This window comes from Podarcis melisellensis, assembly GCF_964234715.1.
Source record: "Podarcis melisellensis genome assembly, chromosome: 14".
Taxonomy (NCBI): domain Eukaryota; kingdom Metazoa; phylum Chordata; class Lepidosauria; order Squamata; family Lacertidae; genus Podarcis; species Podarcis melisellensis.
The window spans coordinates 41,661,451-41,686,324 of NC_138546.1; the positions used below are offsets into that span (position 1 = coordinate 41,661,451).

The 24,874-nt window shown below is 46.1% G+C and overlaps 1 protein-coding gene across 1 annotated transcript in view; it reads left to right on the forward strand.

Moving 5' to 3' along the window:
- The first annotated feature begins 991 nt into the window (after positions 1 to 991).
- The window catches only part of CYP19A1 (cytochrome P450 family 19 subfamily A member 1), a 37,757-nt gene continuing 13,874 nt past the window's right edge, over positions 992 to 24,874 (forward strand). Inside the window, exons 1-2 of the mRNA XM_081888630.1 lie at positions 992 to 1,362; positions 20,547 to 20,722. Coding sequence (XP_081744756.1) covers positions 20,584 to 20,722 — 139 coding nt within the window. The 5' untranslated portion in view covers positions 992 to 1,362; positions 20,547 to 20,583. The remainder of the gene's footprint in view (positions 1,363 to 20,546; positions 20,723 to 24,874) is intronic.

Sequence of the window (24,874 nt, forward strand, 5' to 3'; positions counted from 1 at the left end):
GCTTCCAATCAGCAAGCCCAAGAGGCTCAGTGGTTTAGACCACAGCACCACCCGTGTCCCACTACTGTATAAACAACAACAACAATCGAGAATCTAGTGCAGGCCCTTTGTACTTTTCCATCTGGCCCTTGTGACCCCTCCCCAGGCCACACAAACAGCAGCCCTACTTCATGTCCTTGTGTGTTTCCCCCAGTTATGCATCATGCACATTAGGGCTGGCAGTTATGTTTTGTCTGCCTGACACATGCAAAAGATAGGAGTGCTCTTCTGGACAGATTATGAGCTAGTTTAAAGAGTTTTAAGCTTCCATTGCTCTGTGGTTTGTTGTCAAATGCTCGTTGAACACAGGGGGTCCGTTCTTAACCTGAAACTGTTCTTAACCCAAGGTACCACTTTAGCTAATGGGGCCTCCCGCTTGCCACCACACCGCCACCACGTGAGGGTTAAGAGCAAAGTTCTTAACCCGAGGTACTATTTCTGGCTTAGCAGAGTCTGTAACCTGAAGTGTCTGTAACCTGAAGCATCTGTAACCTGAGGTACCGCACTATCATGTTGGGATGCTACTCTGCATTCCATTTCCCCTTCACAGGGCAAGGAAACAGTGGCGTAGCGTGGGTTGTCAGCACCCGGGGCAAGGCAAGTAATTTGTGCCCACAACCCGTGGATTTGCACCCCCTAACCCATGGATTTGCTCCCCCTAACCCTAACCCCCAGGTGTTGCGCCTGGTGCGGCCGGGGCCCCCCTGCACCCCCCACGCTACGCCACTGCAAGGAAATGCCCCATGTAATGATTGCACATCTTCAAGGCTATATAACCAGACAGGGAGCGATGGCCAGGATTGCTACATTCAAGTTTGCAATTGCCATGTGAATCCTAAGTCTCATTTCACCTTCATCTTCACATTGCGATGCCTAGCATCAAAGTTTTGCCTAACTAACAGCGTATCGTTGCTCTTCGCCAAACTATCTCTTGTAGCTCCCTCGCCCATTCGTCAAGCCACTGAGCATTCAAACAGGTTAATTTCTTTTCAGTTGGATTCCTTTTTTAATCCACCGCCAGTGGATTTTGGGGCAGGGGCTTAAGTACATCCTGCTAGAGAGGTTAATTTACAAAATTCTCTTTGGGGTTGCAAAGCCCCTGACCTGCCACCTCCTCATACACAAAAATCTCTTAGCAACCCATCTCTTAGCAACAAGGAGTACCTTTAGTTTAAAAAAAAAGGAGAGACAGGAAAAGATGCTACAAAAAGAGTGATCACCAGGAAATCTTTTCTGATCTTTTGAAAGACCACACACATCATTTAACTATTGCAACTGACTTCCAGAGCAGAACCTAGAAAACGGAAGTGAGAAAACAGCCAGGTAACTTTATTAAACTTTTCTATTTTAACATGTGTCATAGTGGGATGAAAAACTAATATGAAAAAGTATTGGAGTTTTGATTGTGGGTTATTTATTGAGTTGCCTTCATCTCAATGTATCCGGGGGTGGGGTGTTTTGTGTGTTTTTTTGCGGGGGGAGATACCTTTTCCCCCTGTCTGAACAACTGTAGTTATTGTAACTCAGTGAAGATCAGAATTTCCTTCCAAAATTGCTTTGAGCTTAAATCTTCTTGAGCTGAGAGAAGCAGCAAAAGAAGGCTATTTCTGTAACTTTTAATGGTGTGGCATGCTAGAGCAACAGGGTGACTGCTTCCCGAGGCAAACTTGCTTCTCCACTTCATTACTTTTTCCATTATTTCCATCACCCAAAAGGAAGAAGCTTTTCTTTGTTGATCGTGTTGAAATTTGGGTTGGTTTTTGTTACTCCAAATTAGACAGGGGGGTGAGAGGTTCAGCTTCTGCAAGGAGAACTTAATTGACCAAACTGATAAATTTAAAAGATCTTCATGCAAAAGAAATACCTGTAGCTGAACTGGAGGGATGAATGATCTGGTGACTCTCCACTGATGACATTGGCAAGACCTACAAGCCTATTTTTAATTTGATATTCTTTTTGAACACTTTGAGTCAGCTTACTGGAAAAGACAAATTCCTCAGTCAGCCCCCTAAATTAAATTTGCTCTTCTCTTTTTGTTGTTTTAAAAAGAAGTTTGTTTTGTTGTTCCAAAATGTATGTTCTCTTTCCTTGTTTTCATATGTTTCCATGGGTTTCACACCCTAGATATTCATTTAAATACCAAGGGGTGCACCCAAAGGTTATTCTTTTAAAAGAAATAATTCTGTCAAGGGCTACAATGCCTAATAGCTCCCTAGAATGTTGCCAAAAAAAAAAATGCATTCAATCCCTGAGTTGCTTTGCATTCTGTTGATACTGTTCTATGTTTATTTGAGGAAGGAAGGAGAGGTGTTGATGATCATCTGTTTTGAACAAAGAAAAAGAAGTTTTCGGATATAGTGACAGAACCCAGATTCAGATGGGAGAGAGAGAGAGAGAGAGAGAGAGAGAGAGAGAGAGAGAGAGAGAGAGAGCACACTTTGTGGATTATTAAATGCTTTGGCAATATTTTTTGCTATTTGGAAAACCAGCCCTTACATGAGATATAAACTCTGTCGTATTGTTAATGTGTTCTTTTCCACTTCTCCGACCAGCGATGTAGTCTAGAGAGGTAGCACTTCCCAGGGTTTCTTCTAAGGTGGACTTAAGGTAGCTCTGCAATCTGTGAGTTTTATTTACAAGGATAAAAGTGAGCCTAACTGGAGGGAGACGCTTCCTAAGAAGCAGCAAATCAACAGACCCACAATAACTCCCTAGAGGGCAGGTAGGGATGGGGGGCAAATTCAATTCAGATGGCATTTAACAACAAACCTACTATACATCATTCACATTTTCGAAAACAATACACAAATCAAAATGCAGCCGCTCTTCAGAAGTCACACTTCTCCGAATTTTGCAATGCAGTTCTCCAGCCAAGGAATGCATACAAGAATGCGTATACTGGGGGTTGTGTGCACAAAAATGCATATATTTGTGAAAATAACATTTAAAAATGCATTTTATTAGGAAACCTTGGTTTGCCAAAAGAAGAAGAAAAGCTTCATTTTTTTGTTGTTGCCCCTGAACTACCCAAAGTTGCCCCATTTCCCCCTTCCACCCAAATTCCTTCCCTCCTTATTTTTCCTGGCTTTCAGAAGTGTTTATCTTCTTATGTACTTTCAAAGAGTAATTTATTTCATAAACATAATTTAAACAAAACCTTCTTTTCTGGTTGCATGGCTTGGGGAACAGACTGCTCAGCTGCATGAGGACAAACTGGGGTAGGCTTCTATACCAAGTGTGTCTGTGTAGCACATGAAAGTCAGAAAGGAATTACTTTCCCTCGGTTTCCAGGACAGCAAATGCATGGGTCTGCTGTAGTTTTTTTTTTAAAAAGTGCATTGGATTTTTATTTTGAGATTAATCCCAGAAATCCCAGTGAGGCTCATTTCTGCATAGGATTTTGAATTCTAATTTCAGATAGTCACAGAGATCAGGGACTAGTAAGTGGCCATTATAACAGACTAGTTCATCCACGACACTCTTGTTTCTGCTCATCATTAGCTCTTGCCCTGCACACCAGCACCATGCAGCCCTCAACAGGTAAGCTCCGAAGGTTGCCCACCCCTACCCCAGAGAGAGAGGGGGGGATTTACATATACATTGAGGGGGGGAGTGTTTGATCATCTGCTAACTTTGCCCATTTGCCCTCTGACAAATAAATGACCAGTCCATTTTCATTTTTAGTTAGGAAACTGGTCCCTGGTAAGTGAGAAAAATTCCCTGATTTGGGGGGGTTAACAGATGGTGACACATTTGAACGTTTGGCTAGTGTGCTCTACCGCAGACTTTGTACTGGTTCTTGTGGAGATTTTCTTGGCGATTGGACTGACGTTCCATTCCATCCATTTGGTCCCTCAAATTCCTAACCAGGCAACTAAAGAAACTGAAAGCGTGACAAAAGTTGTGCTACCCTTTGTTGTGATGGAGCAGGCTTGGAAGCATCTGCCTTTACAGAAACTAATAAAATACAAAATAACAGTCTAGTTAAAAATGAAGGGAATGAGACCATGGTTAATAAATTCACTTCTGAAATGCAGTTTTGTAGATTGATTGCAGATTGATTCAAAAGCAAGCCATTCTGCAGCAATGATTCCCCATAATGAGACACTGCCTAGCCATTAATGGTTTCTTTGGTACCCTTTCCAACACTGTATTTTTATGATTCCATGTAGATTTCCTCCACACACTGAAGGTTAGGCTAGAAGACTCTGAAGTTCCTCCCAGCTCTCTGATTCCGTGATTAACCAGTCATTTTGGGACAGTGAGATAGAGCATATTTGGGAGGGTGATTTATAGCAGAGAAAGCAGAGAGTTAGTCAGCCTTTTTCTCCATGCAGCATTCCAACACAGGAAAGGACCATTCAATTCTATGGAAAGTGTAGCTTGAGCCTAAGCGAAATTTAATAAAATATTTCATTCTCTCCCCCACCCCCACCAAGCACCTTTGAAAACTTAAGTACCATTTTATTTAGCTTTTCTAACTTTTAAGGCAGCCCTTGGAAGCAACAGGGATGAATGAGATTTTGCAAAATAATGATACAGTGTGCAAAGGGAGGGTCACACAGGACAGATTTTCTCCCTCTCCAAAAAAACCACAATAAACAGAGATGCAGGGTACCAATTGCTCCTTTTGATGGCTATTTTGAGCTGATGTCCCCACTGTTCTCCTTCAAAAAGCTGCTGAATGGAGGGCGAAAGGTGCAATGTGAAATTACCATCTATTCTGGAAGCTACTTTTGATGATTGCTGTTTTTGGTCTTCTTTTTCTGAAAAGTAACAAAGCTGGCATTGTAAGATGTGCTTTGGGAGAGGAGAGGTGGAAATATATCACAGTGGAATTAACAACTCAAGACAGAACATCCTGCAAATCCTCATTTTGTCCCATTCTCCTTTAAAAGGGAAGCAATTACCCCTATATTTTCCTAGGTATCTGAGCGGCATGTTGTGTCCCTCACTTAACAGCTCTGTGTTCTGTAAATAATAGCCACTTAAGCTATCGTGATTGTTGGGTGGTACTTGAAAATTTATACCCCACCCCTTTCCCTTCCTGTCTGTAGCCCAGCTACATGTCCTTAGGATGCAGTCCTATTATTTTAATTTAAAAATGTTTCTCAGCTAGACCTTCAACAAAAGATTCCAGGCCAATAGACAGAAGTATGAATGAAGACTGCCTTAGTAGATATACACTCACTCAACCGCATTGATTGGCAGAACTGGCACTGCTACAAGTACCACAGAAACACCCGTTTCAAATTTGTAATAACTTGATCGTTTCGTGCCGCAGCATCTTTGGAACTACCTGCCTATTGATATCACTGTACACTTTTCAGCACCTGCTAAAATATAGATATATATATAGTCTTTAGACAAGCCTGCCCAGATGTTAAGAAAGTTGCCGCGAGTTTTAATCTGTTTTTAGAGTAATGTTAGGATAGCTCAGTTGGTTAGAGGGTGGTGCTGATAATGCCAAGGTTGCAGGTTTGATCCCTGTATGGCGCAGCTGCATATTCCTGCATTGCAGGGGGTGGGACTAGATGATCCTCAGGGTCCCTTCCAGCTCTACAATAATCCAACCCCCACAACTCTCTCAGCAAAGAACATTGTTATGGGTTATATACACTCTGAAATGAATAGGCCGAAGAAGCTTAGGTCAGTAAATTTCAGGGGTTCTAGCCTGGGTGAAACTTAGCTGGAGATGAATTTGTTAAATTTGCCATTTGATGAGCTCATAATACTGCATTCTTTGATAATAATGGTAGTAACAATTTGAAGAACTTTTCAGGCAGAGCATTCAGGGTTTAATCATATAACGATATATATACTGTATATATATATAACTCAAAAGGAGGTCTGGTTTGAAAAAATGCACATCTCATTAGAAGCCAATGGTTGCATTTATTTATTACATTTATATCCCACTTATTCCTCACATTGTTGTTGCTAATTTTTCTTATTGATAATTTTGTTGCTTTTTCCTCCCCCCCCCCCTTTTTGGAAACTGTTTTGAGGGTTTCCAGCCCCCCTTTTCTTTTTACAATTAAGCAGGGTATAAATTGTATGGAATAAATAAATAATAAATAAAAGTTTGGAAACCGTAGCGGCCAGAGCAGTGGGGGCTAGAGAAAGGGGAGAAGTTTGATTCAGCAGACTTAGACCCACTTTTTTCCCTTCCTCTTTTCCCTCTCTGTCAAACTTTCCCTTTCGTTTTTTGGCCGCTCCTTGGGTTAGCTAGATTAGGCTGGGTCTGAACTATTTTAACTCCCATTCAAACAGGACGGGGTGTGTGTGGAGCTTCACCCTTGTGACTTCAGGTTATTGCAAATAACCTCAAAAATACCAGCAGGGAAAATTATTCCCCATGGGGACACATGACAGCTCTGTCCAAGGTACAGCCAGACTTGTTGATCAAACTTTGCTGAGTGTGTTTTGAAGGGAAACATAGTAAAAAGCCACACTTTTTTTTCTCTAATTGAACGTATGACTCAGTCCAATATTTTGTCCAGTGTGCTGAATGAAATACAGGCAGGAGTACAATGGTACCTAAGAGAGTGACAGGGACTCCAGTCATGACCTTAATCTCAGGGTTGTTGCTGCTGTTTGTTGCTGCAACATGATCATTCCGTAAGACTGTGTCTGCAAACTGCACCTTCTGACTCCTCTCCTGAGGCAGGAAGGAAAAGTAACAGCTGCAAGAAAATAAGTCAAAGAGAAAGATCGGGAGGGAGGAAAGAGGGGAGGAATAATAATAATAATAATAATAATAATAATAATAATAATAATATTTTATTATTTATAGTCCACCCATCTGGCTGGGTTTCCCCAGCCACTCTGGACAGCTCCCAGGTAAAGGTAAAGGTTCCCCTGCCCGTACAGGCCAGTCGTGTCCGACTCGAGGGTTGTGCGCCCATCTCACTTAAGAGGCCGGGGGCCAGCGCTGTCCGGAGACACTTCCGGGTCACGTGGCCAGCGTGACAAAGCTGCTCTGGCGAGCCAGCACCAGTGCAGCACACAGAAACACCGTTTACTGTGCTTTTACTGTGAACCTAGCAGTTCGAAAGCACTTCTAAGTGCAAGTAGATAAATAGGTACCGCTTTATAGCGGGAAGGACAGCTCCCAACAGAATAATAAAAACACGATAAAACATCAAACATTTAAAACTTCCCTAAACAGGGCTGCTTTCAGATGTCTTCCAGAAGTCAGGTAGTTGTTTATTTCCTTGACATCTGAAGGGGGGGCGTTCCACAGGGCAGGCGCCACCACCGAGAAGGCCCTCTGCCTGGTTCCCTGTAACTTCGCTTCTCACAGTGAGGGAACCGCCAGAAGGCCCTCGGAGCTGGACCTCAGAGTCCAGGCTGAACGATGGGGGTGGAGCCGCCCCTTCAGGTATACTGGACCGAGGCCATTTAGGGGTGGCGCTGTGGTGTAAACCACTGAGCCTTGGGCTTGCCAATTAGAAGTTCGGCGGTTTGAATCCCCGCGATGGGGTGAGCTCCCATTGTTTGGTCCCTGCTCCTGCCAACCTAGCAGTTTGAACGCACATCAAAGTCCAAGTAGATAAATAGGTACCTCTCAGGAGGGAAGGTAAACGGCATTTCTGTGCGCTGCTCTGGTTTTGCCAGAAGCGGCTTAGTCATGCTGGACACATGACCCGGAAAAACTGTCTGCGAACAAACATCAGCTCCCTCGGCCAGTAAAGCGATGAGCGCCACAACCCCAGGGTCGTTCGCAACTGGGGTCACCTTCAAAGGGTCACCTTCAAAGGTAGCCCAATATAGAGAGCAGGGAGGAACCAAAGCTCTGTACACACCATACATCTAAAACAATTCCCCCAGTCAGAAAAAGAATCCTGGAAATTGTACTTTACTCCCTGAACTACCATTCCCAGCACCCTTGACAAACTACAGTTCCCAGGAAGCTTTGGGAGAAGTGGAAACATAGAAGCTGCCTTATACAGAGCCAGACCATTGGTCCATCTGGCCAAGTATTGTCTACACAGACTAGCAGTGCCTTTCCATTGTTTCAGGCAGGCATCTCGCCCAGCAGGAGCGCCAACCTGGCTCCATGACCATGGATGCCCGGAACCATGGGTGCCATGCAGCGTGCAAGGCCCTGGCACCAAAATCTGTGGGTATCTGGCCCCTTCATGGGGAAATTTGTGGGATGCTCAGGCACCCAGGGCCCCAGAGACTTGTCACCTATGCCTCACAGTCAGTAGCATAGCTGACAACTTACAAATTTGAAAATAAGGGACCAGCAGCCTCAGAAATAAGGGATCAGCAGCCAAAATAAGGGATTTTCAGAGCACAGGTATGTTCGACTTCTGAGCCCCTCCGAGCGAAAGACAGAAAGTCCAGCCAGCAGCCAAACAAAGCCTCAAGTGGTGGTTCCCACAGCGCAGCAACCCAGCAAAGGTGATGCAGCAAGGAAAACCACCGTCACCTCTCTGCTGGGAAGCGCTGAGCAAAGGATTTTCCCCAAGCAGTCAGAGACTGTGTCTCTGTGCAGCCAACCTCTTCTCCGCCCTTTGCATGCCTCTTCTGGTTCTGAAAAACAAGGTGGAGGGGAGCTTCTCAACACCCTGTGACTCTTCCCCACCCTGACACATCTCTGGCTTTTGGCCTTCCTCCTCCCACTCACCAGCTTCAACTTCAACCAGGCAGAGAGCCTTCTCGGTAGTGGTACCCGCCCTGTGGAACGCCCTCCCACCAGATGTCAAAGAGAAAAATAACTACCAAACTTTTAGAAGACACCTGAAGGCAGCCCTGTTTAAGGAAGCTTTTAATGTTTACTAGGTTATTGTATTTTACTGTTTTGTTGGAAGCTGCCCAGAGTGGCTGGGGGGACCCAGCCAGATGGGCAGGGTATAAATAATAAATTGTTGTTGTTGTTGTTGTTCTGTCTCTGATTCTGGCCGTCTCTCTTCCACGACCTTCCCAGCTCACTAACCCCTTCAGCTTCTGACCCCTCTTCTTCCCAGTCTTCTTCCTCTGACCACCCATTGTTGTCCCACCACCACTTCTGCTTGGTTCCTGACCCCCTTCTTGAAGGAGCCCCACCCACCTGAAAAACATCCGCCTCTCGCTGTTTCTGATGGCTAAAACATTCACTTTTTCCTCATTCCATGACTGTGAGCCATTGCCTTTTTGGGTGGCTCAGGTGGCCTGTCAGTACGCCACAGGGTGCACACGCCTGATTTGGCAGTGATACTTTTGCTCTTTTTTTGACATTTGTGGGCAGCCTAGCAATGTCGGCTCTCCTGCTGTGTTTTGTGGCGCTGGCGTCGTCATCGCTCTCCACTGTGCTCCGGAACACCTTTGGAACTCCAGATGTTGCAGAACTACAGCTCCCAATAAACACACAAGACATAACCGGCTGTACTTTTGAATAAATATGGTATACTATTCATTGAATCAAATTGTAGAGTTCAACGGAAGTTTCATAAAGTTCAACGGAAAAAGCAGAAGACCCAGTGGATCAGTTCATTCTCTAGTCAGTTCATGCATAAGGTCCATACATGTATAAGTGTCTATTCCACCTGTCTGTTCATAGAGTCCAATAATCCACATGAAAGGTTGTTGCAGCCTTGTTTTGCCATCCTAGGTTTCATCAGTAGAACAGACTGGTAACAGTCGTTTCTTACTGCAACCACTACTATGCTATAAGATCCACTATCCTGTAATATTACATATGAGCCTATTCTACTGATGAAGCCTAGGATTCCAGAAATCCTTGTCCTAGACTCTGTGAAAGGATTCTGTGGGACTGTAACAACCCTACATGTGGATTATTGGACTCTATGAACAGACGGGTGGAACTGATCTACTGGGTCTTCTGCTTTTTTTGTTGAACTTTATGAAACCTCCGTTGAAATCTACAATTTGATACAATGAATAGTATACCTTGTTTATTCAAAAGTACAGCCGGTTCCGTCTTGTGTGTTTATCCAGTATGTTTTACGTAACCATAGGTTTGTTGTTGTTGTTGAACTACAACTCCCATCAGCCCTAGCCATTGACCATGCTTGCTGGAGCTGATGAGCATTGTGGGGCTGCAATATCTGGAGGGCCACCCCTGCTTTAGAGCAAAAAAACCTACCATATTTTTCACTCTATAGGACGCACCAGACGATAAGACGCACCTAGTTTGTGGGGTGGGGGTGGAGACAAGGGGGGGATTCTGAATCCCAGAAGCCAGAACAGCAAGAGGGATCTGGCTTCTGGGATAGCCTCTTGCTGTTCTGGCTTCTGGGATAGCCGCTGAAGCCTCTCCTGGGCAATGGGATGAAGGCTCCCTCTGCCTGGAAGAGGTTGCGCGTGGGTAAGCTGTCCTCTGTACCTTCCCCCATCTCCCGCAAGAACCGCGCGCTCTTCAAAGGGAGCTTTTCTGGGAGGTGGGGGAAGTGACACAGCCCCCCACATCCCACAAGAGCCACACAAAGCCTCTGCAGGGCAGCGAGGAGCCTTCCTCCCGCTGCCCTACGGAGGCTTCGCGAGGGGCTATCCAAAAGCCCGAATAGCTAGAGGGCTATTGGTCTCTGGACTTCTTGCTATCTTGCTATCTAACCTTCACAATCACCCTGGCCTTTCTGATTTCAGTGGGATTTACTTCGTATGATATTTCAGATTGCAGCCACAGTGCAGCTGCTGATTTTAGGGCAATTATTGTTGTGGCTACACCGGTATCTCTCACAGTCAGAACATCAAGTTTGCAGGAACCATTTGCAAAGTGGTCAGCTGTTACAGTTTCAGAAGTTGCACAGCTATAGAAGTAGCACAGCACCATTGCTGGAAGCTTAACGGTTCATTGCCGCTGCTATTCTTTTGCTACCACTGGTACATGTGCTGAAGTGCACTGTGTACGAACATTAATGCTTCTAGCCAATGGCTTTCACAAGAAACATGTGGCGCAATTGCCTTGCTTTAGCTAAGCAGATCGGAGGCAGGTCAGTGCCCAGATTGGACAACCCATCTCCCTGGTCTGCTGCACTGAGTTGCTTGGTGGTGGTGAGAAATCTTGGGCATAAATGTACTATGGGACACGGGTGGCACTGTGGTCTAAACCACTGAGCCTCTTGGGCTTGCCGATTAGAAGGTCGGCAGTTTGAATCCCTGTGGCGGAATGCGCTTCCATTGCTCTGTCCCAGCTCCTGCCAACATAGCAGTTCAAAAGCATGCCAGTGCAAGTAGATAAATAGGTACCGCTGCGGCGGGAAGGTAAATGGCACTTCCATGCGCTCTGGTTTCCGTCACGGTGTCCCGTTGTGCCAGAAGTGGTTTCGTCATGCTGGCCACATGACCCGGAAAGCTGTCTGTGGACAAACGCCAGCTCTCTCGGCCTGAAAGCGAGATGAGCACCGCAATCCCATAGTCACCTTTGACTGGACTTAACTGTCCAGGAGTCCTTTCCCTTTTCTTTTTTATATAAATGTACTAAAGAAGTCTTTAAAGATGCCTGCTTCTTGGGAGAAAAGCAATGACAAACCTAGACAGCATCTTAAAAAGCAGAGACATCACCTTGCCAACAAAGGTCCATATAGTAAAAGCTATGGTTTTCCCAGTAGTGATGTATGGAAGTGAGAGCTGGACCATAAAGAAAGCTGATCGCCGAAGAATTGATGCTTTTGAATTATGGTGCTGGAGGAGACTCTTGAGAGTCCCATGGACTGCAAGAAGATCAAACCTATCCATTCTTAAGGAAATCAGCCCTGAGTGCTCACTGGAAGGACAGATCCTGAAGCTGAGGCTCCAATACTTTGGCCACCTCCTGAGAAGAGAAGACTCCCTGGAAAAGACCCTGGTGTTGGGAAAGATGGAGGGGACAAGGAGAAGGGGACGACAGAGGACGAGATGGTTGGACAGTGTTCTCGAAGCTACCAGCATGAGTTTGTGGGAGGCAGTGGAAAACAGGAGTGCCTGGCGTGCTCTGGTCCATGGGGTCACAAAGAGTCGAACACGACTAAACGACTAAACAACAAGAACTAAAGAAGTGGTACATTTTTAAAAAAATGTGATGGGCAAACCAACCGGGAAGTCTAAATACTTGTGGGCAGGTGTCCTCATATTTGGAGAACCCATAAAATGTGTCTTTTCGAAGAAGTACGGCTCCAATGAATGCCATGGCAAAATTGCATTTGGTATGTGTGTGTTGTTGCTGTTGTTGTTTTTTCCATCAACTACATTAAAAAGAGATGGCATTCAAAAAATATTAAGGGACAAGGGGGGAGGATAATGCTCTCAATGGCTACTAGCCACAACAGCTATGCTCTTTAGCGCAAATTTCTCCCAACACATTTTTCACAATGCCATTTTGACTAGTGGATCCATTTTTGTAAGCTGTTTTCCCTTAACAAATGTTTGCATCTTATTTCCGTTGGTTTATTCGTATTTGTGCAGATTATCCCTAATAAATACATTTTAAACAATTTTTATATTCCCATTAAGCATGAATTTCCATTAAACTATGCACACTTGCAAGCTTGTACAAGGCAAATCGAGGAAAGTATCTGCCAACATAATATTGTGATCACTCTGCTCCTATGCATTTAGAGATTCATATTATCGCATGGATCCTGTGCCTCATATATTGGCCCACTTTCAATGAGTCCCCATGTCCCCTCTTGCCCTCTTGTGCCTGAGAGACCAGGGATATAGAGTACCTTGCCCACTATTTATGAACAAGAAGAAAAGAAACAATTTTTGTAAATGTGTTTCAGTTGGGGAACTACATCGCAAAAGTCAGATCCTTGCAAATTTCAAAGGATGGCTGTGTATCAGTTCTTCAGTCGCTTCAGGAAGTCTGAATTGGGTAGGTACACCTTTAAATGTGAACCAAGTTAAAATTCTCCCCCGTCTCAACCCAAGATCCATGGCACAGCCCAAATACAGAGCTTACAGGTAGCAACTGAATGTTTCTTTCATTCTGGAAGCAATAAGAGGTCGGTTTCAGTATCTAATAGGAGCCGGGGTGTTTCAGTCAATAGTTATTTGCCTGTCACCATTCAGATTTAAGTGAATTAATAGACCACAGATACAGAGATTGTCGGTCTTCGTATTCTGTCATTGAAAATGTAGAACACTGTGTCCTGGAATGTGATTTGCGCAGAGACTTAAGGGATAAATGGATTCTCCCTATATCTGAAAACTTTCTGCAATTCTTACTCAGCAAAATCTCATCTGGCCCGGATTCAAGGACAATGAAAATCTCTGAATTGCTGCATCATCTTAGACAGCAAAGGAAGACAGAGATTAAGAAAAATGTGCTTTAACACACAGGAAGGATGTTATAGGGCATTGGTTCCCAATTGGTAGTTCGCAGAGTAACCCACCCAGGTAAGGTAAAGGTCCCCTGGACAGTTAAGTCCAGTCAAAGGCAACTATGGGGTTGTGTCACTCATCTCGCTTTCAGGCCGAGGGAGTCGGCGTTTGTCCACATACAGCTTTCTGGGTCATGTGGCCAGCATGACTAAACCGCTTCTGGCACAATGGGACACCGTGACGGAAACCAGAGCGCACGGAAACACCGTTTACCTTCCCGCCGCAGGGGTGCCTATTTATCTACTTGCACTGGCGTGCTTTTGAACTGCTAGGTTGGCAGGACAGAGCAACGGGAGCTCTCACCCCATCATGGGGATTTGAATCACCGACCTTCCGATCAGCAAGCCCAAGAGGCTCAGTGGTTCAGACCACAGCAGGGTCCATGGCACCATGTACATTTCTAAAACTACCACAGAGATATAAAGAAAATCAAAAGCAGCAGGTCCATAGTTTAGCTTTTATAAAACAGGGAGTCCACAGTAGTTATATAATTAGGAACCATTGCCATAGCGCATTGGCTAAAAATAATACCTGGCAATTCCTCTGTTCAAATTGTACCTCAACCACCAACTTGCTAGATGGGGCTTTGGCAAACTAAATTACATGGGGCCCCAGAGTGTTGACATCAACTTCTGTGAAGGGGGCACCATCTGAGGCTGGCCATGTTGGGCCCACACTTGCAACAATACTGATCTACTTTGCAGGCATAAGGATGAGAGCCAGTGTGGTTCAGGGGTTAGAGCAGGAGTGGGTGGGGTGGTCTGTCTCCTCCCAATGATTGTTGGACTTCAACTTCCATCTGCCCCAGCCAACATGACCAATGGCTGGAGATGATGAAAATTGTAGTCCACCTGTGAGTATCAGACTAAACACAAGGAGAAATGGGTTCAAATTCAAGTCACAATCTCTCAGCCTTACTTACACGCTATGTTAATTGCATCGCTTGCAACCCTGTCAATGGGCTTTAAAATGCAATCTTGGGCATGGTGGGGGAGGGGGCAATTTCCATTAGGAGCATAGCTCCCAAATTATAATCCTGATGGAAATCACCCTCCGCACACTTGCTTTGCAATTTGCAAGGGTGGCCAGGGGGAACAATCCATAGATAATAGGAGATTTCATTTTACTGAAGACATGCACACATATAACGCATAACTAGCTGAAGAGAGTCAGTTCAGAGATAAGGTCACAATAGCTACTACTAATAATAATAAATAATAAATATTTATTTATACCCCGCCCTTCCTGGTTCAGAAAAACCGGGCTCAGGGCGGCTAACAACAAAATTAAAACACTTAATTGAGGCAACAAAAAACAACATAAAATACAAGATATGAATAATAATAAATTCAGAATTCAAAAATCAATTTAGGGGGTAAATCCATCCAATAAACATTAGATGATCACCAGGGCTAGCTGGCTAAATTAGTCCTATTTGGGTCAGCAAGGAGACCAGGGGAGAATTAGCTGTGGGATCCCAGAGCGGGTAATCTTCATAAAAAGGGGAGGGGGGAAGGAAGGGGGATAAAAGATCAGGCTAAGTTCAAATTGAAAGCCAGGTGGAATAGCTCTGTCTTACAGGCCCTATGAAAGGAGATTAAATTCTGCAAGGCCCTGGTCTCATGGGACAGAGACTTTCACCAGGTTGGAGCCATCACTGAGAAGGCCCTGGCCCTGGTGGAGGATAATCTGACTTCCTTAGGGCCTGGGACCTCTAAACTATGATTATTCATGGACCTTAAGGTCCACTGTGGGGCATACCAGGAGAGGCGGTCCCGTAAATACGAGGGCCCTAAGTCACAAAGGGCTTTAAAGGTCAAAACCAACACCTTAAACCTGACCCGATACTCCACTGGGAGCCAGTGCAACTGGTAAAGCACTAGAATATGGAATAATGGACTCCAGGTGATGTTCTTCTTCCAGCCAGCTACTAGAGGATGCAATGCAAGCTGCGAAATCAGCCCTTTTTTTGCAGCTCATAAAGCCACATGGTAGGCATGATTCTGTGCTCTAGCCAGCGCTCAACTGGCTTCTGAACAAAGGTGTACTTAGGCTGCCATGCACCTATGCAAGGAGCTGTATTGGCACCCACCCACATCCCTTGGACCCTTGGCAAGGAGATGTATTGGCACCTCCAAAACCAAGAAAGACCATGGACCAGAAGTGCAAAAAGTTTGCTTTCGGTTGCCTATGAGCCAGTGTGGTGTAGTGGTTAAGAGCGGTAGACTCGTAATCTGGTGAACTGGGTTCTTGTCTCCGCTCCTCCACCTGCAGCTGCTGGGTGACCTTGGGCTATTTCAATATTAATTTGAAATATGGAATAGACAGGAAGTTGGGTCTTTAGTGTTAAGACCAATAGATGTTTTATTGTTTGCCAAGAAAATTATGTGTCTATGGTTATTTTTGTAATTTGTGTGTAATTTGGTATTTGTGTTTTTGTGTGTGTGTTTTTCTTGTTGTATAAATAAATAAAATAAATTTAAAAAAATAAATAAAAATCTGGTGAACCGGGTTTGAGTCCCCGCTCCTCCACATGCAGCTGCTGGGTGACCTTGGGCTAGTCACACTTCTCTGAAGTCTCTCAGCCCCACTCATCTCACAGATAGTTTGTTTTGGGGGAGGAAGGGAAAGGAGAATGTTAGCCGCTTTGAGACTCCTTCGGGTAGTGATAAAGCGGGATATCAACTCCAAACTTCACTCTCCACCAGTGACTACCTCAGCAGTCATTGGGGTCAGGTCTGCTCTGCTCCACCTCCCAATAGCCTCCTTCTCCTCCTCGATCGGTCCATCTGCCTGCCTGCCACCCTACTTTCCTCCCTCCCTCTGCACACTGCTTTCTCTTCTGCCTCCTCCTTCCCTTCCTTTTCCCTCCTCCTGCAACTCTCACCTACACTCTCCGTCTTTCTTCCCTCTGAGCCCCACTGAATGCTCCACTCACACTTCTAATAGCACCGCTGACCGACTGGGTAGGGGCCCCACAGGGCTGTTGTGATGGCCCGTGCCAGGGACCAGACCCCTTTGCTGAGATGCCCAGAGGAGCCTGTGCACCTCGCCCGGCCACCCAAAGCAGTGGAGGAGCAGCCTAGGGAAGAAGAAGAAGAAGAAGAAGAAGAAGAAGAAGAAGAAGAAGAAGAAGAAGAAGAAGAAGAAGAAGAAGAAGAAGAAGAAGAAGAATAGTAGTAGTAGTAGTAGTTTGGATTTGATAGCCCACTTTATCACTACCCGAAGGAGTCTCAAAGCGGCTAGCAATCTCCTTTCCCTTCCTCCCCCACAACAAACACTCTGTGAGGTGAGTGAGACTGAGAGTTTCCCCAGCCACTCAGGGAGGCTCCCAATAGAATATTAAAAACACGATAAATACAGTGGTACCTCGGGTTAAGTACTTAATTCGTTCCGGAGGTCCGTTCTTAACCTGAAACTGTTCTTAACCTGATGCACCACTTTAGCTAATGGGGCCTCCTGCTGCTGCCGTGCTGCCACTGCATAATTTCTGTTCTCATCCTGAAGCAAAGTTCTTAACCTGAGGTAATATTTCTGGGTTAGTGGAGTCTGTAACCTGAAGCGTATGTAACCTGAAGCGTATGTAACCTGAGGTACCACTGTACATCAAACATTAAAAGATTCCCTAAACAGGGCTGCTTTCAGATGTCTTCTAAAAGTTTGGTAGTTATTTTTCTCTTTGACATCTGGTGGGAGGTGTTCCACAGGGCGGGTGCCACTACCAAGAAGGTCCTCTGCATGGTTCCCTGTAACGTCTCTTCTCACAGTGAGGGAACCACCAGAAGGCCCTCAGAGCTGGACCTCAGTGTCTGGGCTGAACAATGGTGGTGGAGACGCTCCTTCAGGTATACTGGACTGAGACCATTGAGGGCTTTAAAGGTCAGCACCAACACTTTGAATTGCACTTGGAAATGTACTGGGAAACAATGCAGATCTCTCAGGACCGGTGTTATGTGGTCCTGTCGGCCACTCCCAGTCACCAGTCTAGCTGCCACCTTCTCGATTAGTTGTAGTTTCCGGGTCACCTTCAAACGTAGCCCCACGTAGAGCGCATTGCAGTAGTCCAAGCGGGAAATCATGCATCATTTCATCAGGCATGTTTCATAACCCAGAGCTACTCAGAATACTAAGGGGCTGCTCAAGCTCCAAAACGCCATAGAGGGCATTCAGGAGAGATTGTGTCAAGCGCTCACTTAATCTTACAATTGCATAGCGAGACAAAGGCTTCAACCAGATTGCCAACCTTCTCCACTGGAAATTCCCCCAGAGCATTTAGGAAACATCAGGTTCCATTAATCTCTGAGAGTGGGCCATCCCAAATGGGCCCCACCCCCTTTACAGGGGGCAATTGCTCCTGGCTGTCTAAACTTAACCTGACAATAGTCAGTCCATCCCAGGAGAGGATGAAACATGCTTCTTTCCTATTGTTGCAACAATGGGGGGGGGGGAATTGTGATGTGTTTTTTCTGGTCCAGGAACAATTTTCGTTAACCAAAACTCTGTCACTGGCTTCATGCCAGATGTATCTCAACAAAATAGTAAAATCATCTGTCCTTATCTACTCTTAAAGTGCTTTATCTTACAGCATACATTCAAAACATCAAAATATATGAAATATAAAGGTAAAGGGACCCCTGACCATTAGGTCCAGTCGTGACCGGCTCTGGGGTTGCGGCGCTCATCTCGCTTTATTGGCCTAGGGAGCCGGCGTACAGCTTCCAGGTCATGTGGCCAGCATGACTAAGCCGCTTCTGGTGAACCAGAGCAGCGCAAGGAAACGCCATTTACCTTCCCGCCCCATCTACTTGCACTTTGACGTGCTTTCAAACTGCTAGGTTGGCAGGGACTGAGCAACGGGAGCTCACCCCGTTGCGGGAATTCGAACTGCCGACCTTCTGATCAGCGAGCCCTAGGCTCTGTGGTTTAACCCACAGCGCCACCTGCGTCCCTTATATGAAATATAGAGCATGTCAAACACAGGGTAATTTCAATCATTACCTAACAAAAAACAAATGCCCAAACTCGGTTTAAGTACACAAATGCAAAGCAAAACAAGAGTTAACTGACAATAAAGTTTCTGGTACAGTGGCACCTCGGGTTACATACGCTTCAGGTTACATACGCTTCAGGTTACAGACTCCGCTAACCCAGAAATAGTACCTCAGATTAAGAACTTTGCTTCAGGATGAGAACAGAAATAGGGCTCTGGTGGCGCAGCTTCAGTGGGAGGCCCGATTAGCTAAAGTGGTGCTTCAGGTTAAGAACCGTTTCAGGTTAAGAACGGACCTCCGGAACGAATTAAGTACTTAACCCGTGGTACCACTGTACTTGTCTTCTTGGTCTGCAAGGATCCTGGCTTAAATACACTTCAGAGGGCTGGGGTCCACTTGCTAAGCTAGGTGGAATAGAGCAGGGTCTCATATCCTTACTCCAGAGGAGGCTGTCCACAGCAAAAGGCAAGTGGTGGGAATGGCAGTGATGGTCCGTCTCTTCCCACATACCCTCCAACATTCCACGGATGAAAATAGGGACATTTCTCAGTCCCGTGCTAATGGCTCTCCTTGGCCTCCCGATTTTTGTCCCCAACACCCCCCCCCCATGCAGAGCATTTCCTATGAGAAGAAGAGTGAGTGCCGCCACCGCCACCCCAATGGGACACAGTACACTTGCCCTGCCCTATAACATCCTGAGAAAACTCCTTAATCCCGTTTTCATTTTATTTTTTTCTCAGGTAGATTTTCAAAAATTAAAACACACACCAATAAATGCATTTTAGAAAGGGGCAAGATTAGACAGTGGCGTAGCGTGGGGGGTGCAGGGGGGGCCGGCCGCACCGGGCACAACATCTGGGGGTTAGGGATAGGGGGCGCAAATCCACGGGTTAGGGGGCGCAAATTACTTGCCTTGCCCCGGGTGCTGACAACCCACGCTACGCCACTGAGATTAGACGCACATAATATCAAGACAAAAATCAAGACAAAAATATCAAATCAAGACAAAAATCAAGACAAAAATCAAGACAAAAATATCAAGACAAAAATCAAGACTCCTTGCACTCCATTCTGCTCCTCCTTTATTCCTTCTCAGGGCAGCCCTGCCCTCTACCTGCCCCCAGAGCCAATTTGCCATGCAGGGCTGGGCATCAGAGGTGGCAGCCTCTCCTTCTTCCTCACCCACTACCCAACAGCTGCCCAAGGGAGGAGGCTGGCAGCAGTGGCCATGGGACTGTCCCTAGAAAATAAGGACACTTTGAAGGTATTTTCCCCAGCCTCCTGGAAGTATCAGGTGCTGGTGTAGGTCTTACTGCCCCTCAGCCCTTGCTCCCGATCTCCCTGAACCAGGCCCTTCTGTTGGACAAGAAAGCTGTGTGTTGCCCTCTATTTTTATAACTACCTTGACAATCTCCCTCAGGGCAGGGCAGTGCCCCGTTGCCAGCACTGAAGTAGGATTCAGCAGCCAGTCCTGTCAGCTACTCTACGCAGAATGGGTGTTCACGTGGCGCCGTTTTGTTCTTTGCCACGGACAGCAAAATCCCTTCTGCCAGTCTTGACAGCCGACCGGATGGCCATTGCAAATCAAAGTTTTGCACAATCCGTGCAGAGATATTCTAGTCTCAAACCCTGCCAATTCTTCATTCACAGGCATCACCCAGCCTTCCCAGTGTGGCCGGGGGAAATATGTTCAATCGTCTTTGAAATTCAAGGACGCTCCTGTCACTCCTTGCAATGGTTGTCGGAAGGTGATGAGGATGAAAGGCTTTCCGGGGCTCTGCTCACAGCCCAGGGTTTTTAATTTCCTTTTCCTTTGATTAGAAATTTGGCACAGGGTCCCAGGTCTGCATCCTGGCCGGCCGACCAACTTACTCGAGGGAAGCTTGGGAGATAGTAACTCCCTTGGCTTGAAATGCCACGAACAAACCTGCGCGCCAATTCCAAGGTCAGAGACCCTTTTGTTTGGTGGGGGGAAAGAAAGAGCGTATCTTCTCTTGTTTTGACTTGTTGCTGCCGTTGTCTAATCTAAACCACTGGCCTTGTCATAAAGTAAAGCTGGTAGTGGGACAGGCTTTCTCAGTTTATGGGATGGAGAAGGGGGGCGTTGCAAGGCATCAGTTGGAGCCACGATAACAACCCAAAGTGACGGAGTGTTTTGTCAGTGCTCTCCCAACACGCTGGATTTTCATTTTGCTCTTGCAGGACTATCGATTGGCTCAGGCCTGGGGCAAAGACGATCATGGAAGCCTTCAATCCGATGCAGTACAATATCACCAGCGTGGTCTCAGAGACGATGCCAATTGCCACAGTCCCAGTCTTGCTCCTCATAGGCTTCCTGTTCCTGATGTGGACTTGTGAAGAAGCAACAACCATACCAGGTAAGTTCTTTCAAAGCAGAGGCTTGCATCCAACTTTTACTCAGAGAAGTAAGTAAAGGATCTGAGATAATTGGGAAAGGGGCTGAAGCTTTGCATGCAAAAGACCCCAGGTTCATCTCCAGGCAGGGTTGGGAGAGATCACTGCCTGAATTGCTGGAGGGTTGCTGGCAGTCAGTGTAGACAATACTGAACTTGATGGAACCATGGTCTGACCTAGGATAAGTCATATGTTCCTAACCATGTTCATGAATTTCAATTCGTTCACCGGTTACTGCATTTATACCCTGCCTTTCCTCTAAGGATCTCAATATTGTATCCATGGATCTTCCTTTCTTCATATGAGCTTCACAACAACCCTAGCAGGTAGGCCAGGCTGAATGGTGGTGAAGGGCACAAAGTAGGAATTTGAGCCCAGGTCTCCCAGGTCTTAGTCCAACATCCTGCATCACACTACTCTGACTAACATTGAATGCAACCCATTGTGCATGAGATAGCCTATAATTTCCACTTTTAAATATATGCAGAAGACGGGGGAAAAACCTCTCATTCAAGGAGAATTAGAAATGGCAAATGAAAGCAATCATATTATAATCTGGGCTAATTTCTATTTTATTTGCAATTTTAAAAAAGTACATGGCGTCTCTCAGGAGCTGAAAACACATTGCAATTTGAATCTTCCCCTTCACACTTCATCCCATTAGAACTAATCTCCTCGTGTTACTTGCCCCTGGTTCATCTGAGGCATGGGTAGACAAACTAAGGCCTGGGGTCCGGATCCAGCCCAATCACCTGATAAATCCGGCCATCGGACGGTCCAGGAACCAGAGTGTTTTTACATGAGTAGAATGTGTGCTTTTATTTAAAACGCATCTCTGGGTTATTTGTGGGGCATAGGAATCCGTTCCTTGTTTTTCCTCCCAAAATATAGTCCAGTACCCCACAAGGTCTGAGGGACAGTGGACCAGCCCCTGGCTTGAAAAGTTTGCTGACCCCTGATCTGAGGCATGAGCAGAGTGCTATCCTAACCTTGTCTCCTCATAGGCAAGTCCTCTTGCGTTCAGTGTTAGGACTGCAGCCTGAACTCTGGATGAACTCAGTCTCATTTCCGAGTAGACCTCTGCAGGCTGCTGCTGTTAGTGCCTCACTCCTAATACAAATCTATTGGCATTGGTGTCACTTTAATTGTTTGCTTATTTCCCATGTTCAGACAGGATTTTGCATATTACTGAATCACAGAATTGTGGAGCTGGAAGACATCCAGAGGGTCATTTAGTCGAACACCCTGAAATGCAGGGTTCCTGCTCACAGCTGCCCTGATTGGGCTCGAACCGCCAACCTTCTGGTTAAGAGCCAGATGGACCGATCCTTTGTGCCACCGGGATAGTCAGTCAGCGGCATGGTTCGATGCCCTATTCAGCCAATGAAAATCACTGAGTGACCTTGGCTCGGTCACTGTCCGCAGCCGGGCTGTTTTTTTTTCAGTAGGAACTCACCAGAAGTCAGTTCCAGTATCTATCATGGTACCTCAGGTTACAGACGCTTCAAGTTACAGACTCCGCTAACCCAGAAATAGTACCTCGGGTTAAGAACTTTTCTTCAGGATGAGAGCAGAAATCGTATGGCGGCGGCACGGCAGCAGCAGGAGGCCCCATTAGCTAAAGTAGTACCTCAGGTTAAGAACAGTTTCAGGTTAAGTCCGAACCTCCAGAACGAATTAAGTTCTTAACCCGAGGTACCACTGTACTCTGCTTTCAAAAGGTACCTGTCTGAAATCCTGACGAGGGGCTGTCAGTCAATATCAGGGGTCAGCAAACCTTTTCAGCAGGGGGCCGGTCCACTATCCCTCAGACCTTGTGAGGGGCCAGACTATATTTTTTTTGGGGGGGTGAACGAATTCCTATGCCCCACAAATAACCCAGAGATGCATTTTAAATAAAAGGACACATTCTACTACTACTACTACTACTACTACTAATAATAATAATAATAATAATAATAATAATTTATACCCCTCCCATCTGGCTGGGCTTCCCCAGCCACTCTGGGTGGCTTCCAAAAAAATATTAAAATACTGTAATACATCAAACATTAAAAGCTTCCCTAAAGAGGGCTGCCTTCAGATGTCTTTTAGAAAAGTCTGGTAGTTGTTGTTCTCTTTGACATCTGGTGGGAGGGCGTTCCACAGGGAGGGTGCCACTACCGAGAAGGCCCTCTGCCTGGTTCCCTGTAAGTTGGCTTCTCGCAGTGAGGGAACCGCCAGAAGGCCCTAATGTAAAAACACGCTAATACCCGGACCGTCTGCGAGCCGGATTTAGAAGGCGATGGGGCTGGATCTGCCCTCCGGGCCTTAGTTTGTCTACCCATGATATAGAAAGCCATGAGCTAGATGACCTAATGGTGTGACTCTGCATAAGACATATCCTTTGTTCCTGTGAGGTCCCTTCTGACCTCTTGTTTAACTCCCCCTGAAAGCCATACAAGTGAGTGGGACCTTGTAGCAGATGATTCCATGAATCAGGGTTGCTGGATTCTCATCTCCCGTCAGCCCATCGATGGGAGAAATTCCCTTTCTCAAAGTGCCTGGTTCTTCAAATTTGGAATCCTAAACACCAGTGGCATGCAGTCAGTGGACCAGGCGGACTAGGCTAGCCCCCCCCCCCATGTTCTCAACACACACCTTGGTCATTCCAGGGTTGGATACCCTATTCAGCCAGTGAAAATCACTGAGTGACCTTGGCCACAGCCAGGGCTTTTTTTCAGCCAGAACTCTCAGGTGGGTGCCATTGCCATTTGAAGAGAACAAGGGAGGTGTTCATGGTGAGTTCCAGCACCTCTTTTTCTAGAAATAAAAATAGCACTGCTCCCACTTTGTCGCATCCAGCAAGATGATTCTGCCTACTGGAAGCTCTGGGTGGGAGCCAGACTGAATTAGCTGCATTTATTTCTCAGGCAAACAAGACTTAAGATACCAGTCCAGTGTTGTGATCCCAGCACTTGTTTCTACGCAAGCAAATTTAGCATGGGACGTTTAGAATGGGATGTTATCATTTATTAAATCTACCTACAAGAAGCACAGGATATATCAAAAACTCTAAACATGCGTACTTGCCAAGAAGCTATTTTAAATCTGCCTTGTAAAAATGTAAAGTAAGAGAAATCAGGACGCTTGACACTGTAGAAGTTCGTGTGAGAGCATCACTTCATTGATCTCAGTGGAGCAATTTCATGCTGAAATGCATTTGGTCTTTTCCATTCTCCACAACCTGGAGAAGAGCCAATATCTTACACATTTGCCTCGCTCTGTTTTCAAAACATTGTCTGCATTTTTTCAAACCGCATTTGGAGCATATGACTGGGGCAACCTTGAGAGATCATTTGGCGTAAAAGGTTGCGGCATACTCTCAAAATAAACAAAGCAGTGAAACAAATGCCAGGCTGGATTAAACTAGCCCTCCCATATCCTTTCAAGTACTGTAACAGCCTTACGGATAGTATCAGGATTGGGGAACCTATGTTGCAGGACTACAACTCCTATTGTACAGGACAAGCTGCCTGGGGCTGAATTCTGAGTTCCACCGAGTTTTGGCTGGAGAAATAAGCCATGTGTATGCCACATTTGGGGCGTGGGTGGCGCTGTGGGTTAAACCACAGAGCCTAGGACTTTCTGATCAGAAGGTCGGCGGTTTGAATCCCCGCGACCCGGGGTGAGCTCCCGTTGCTTGGTCCCTGCTCCTGCCAACCTAGCAGTTCGAAAGCACGTCAAAGTGTAAGTAGATAAATAGGTACCGCTCTGGTGGGAAGGTAAACGGCGTTTCCGTGCGCTGCTCTGGATCGCCAGAAGCGGCTTAGTCATGCTGGCCATATGACCCAGAAGCTGTACGCCGGCTCCCTCGGCCAATAAAGCGAGATGAGCGCCGCAACCCCAGAGTTGGCCACGACTGGACCTAATGGTCAGGGGTCCCTTTACCTTTACCTTATGCCACTTTTGGGGCATGGGTGGCGCTGTGGGTTAAACCACAGAGCCTAGGACTTGCTGATCGGAAGGTCGGCGGTTCGAATCCCCGAGACTCGGGGTGAGCTCCCGTTGCTCAGTCCCTGCTCCTGCCAACCTAGCAGTTCGAAAGCACATCAAAGTGCCACTTTTACACACAC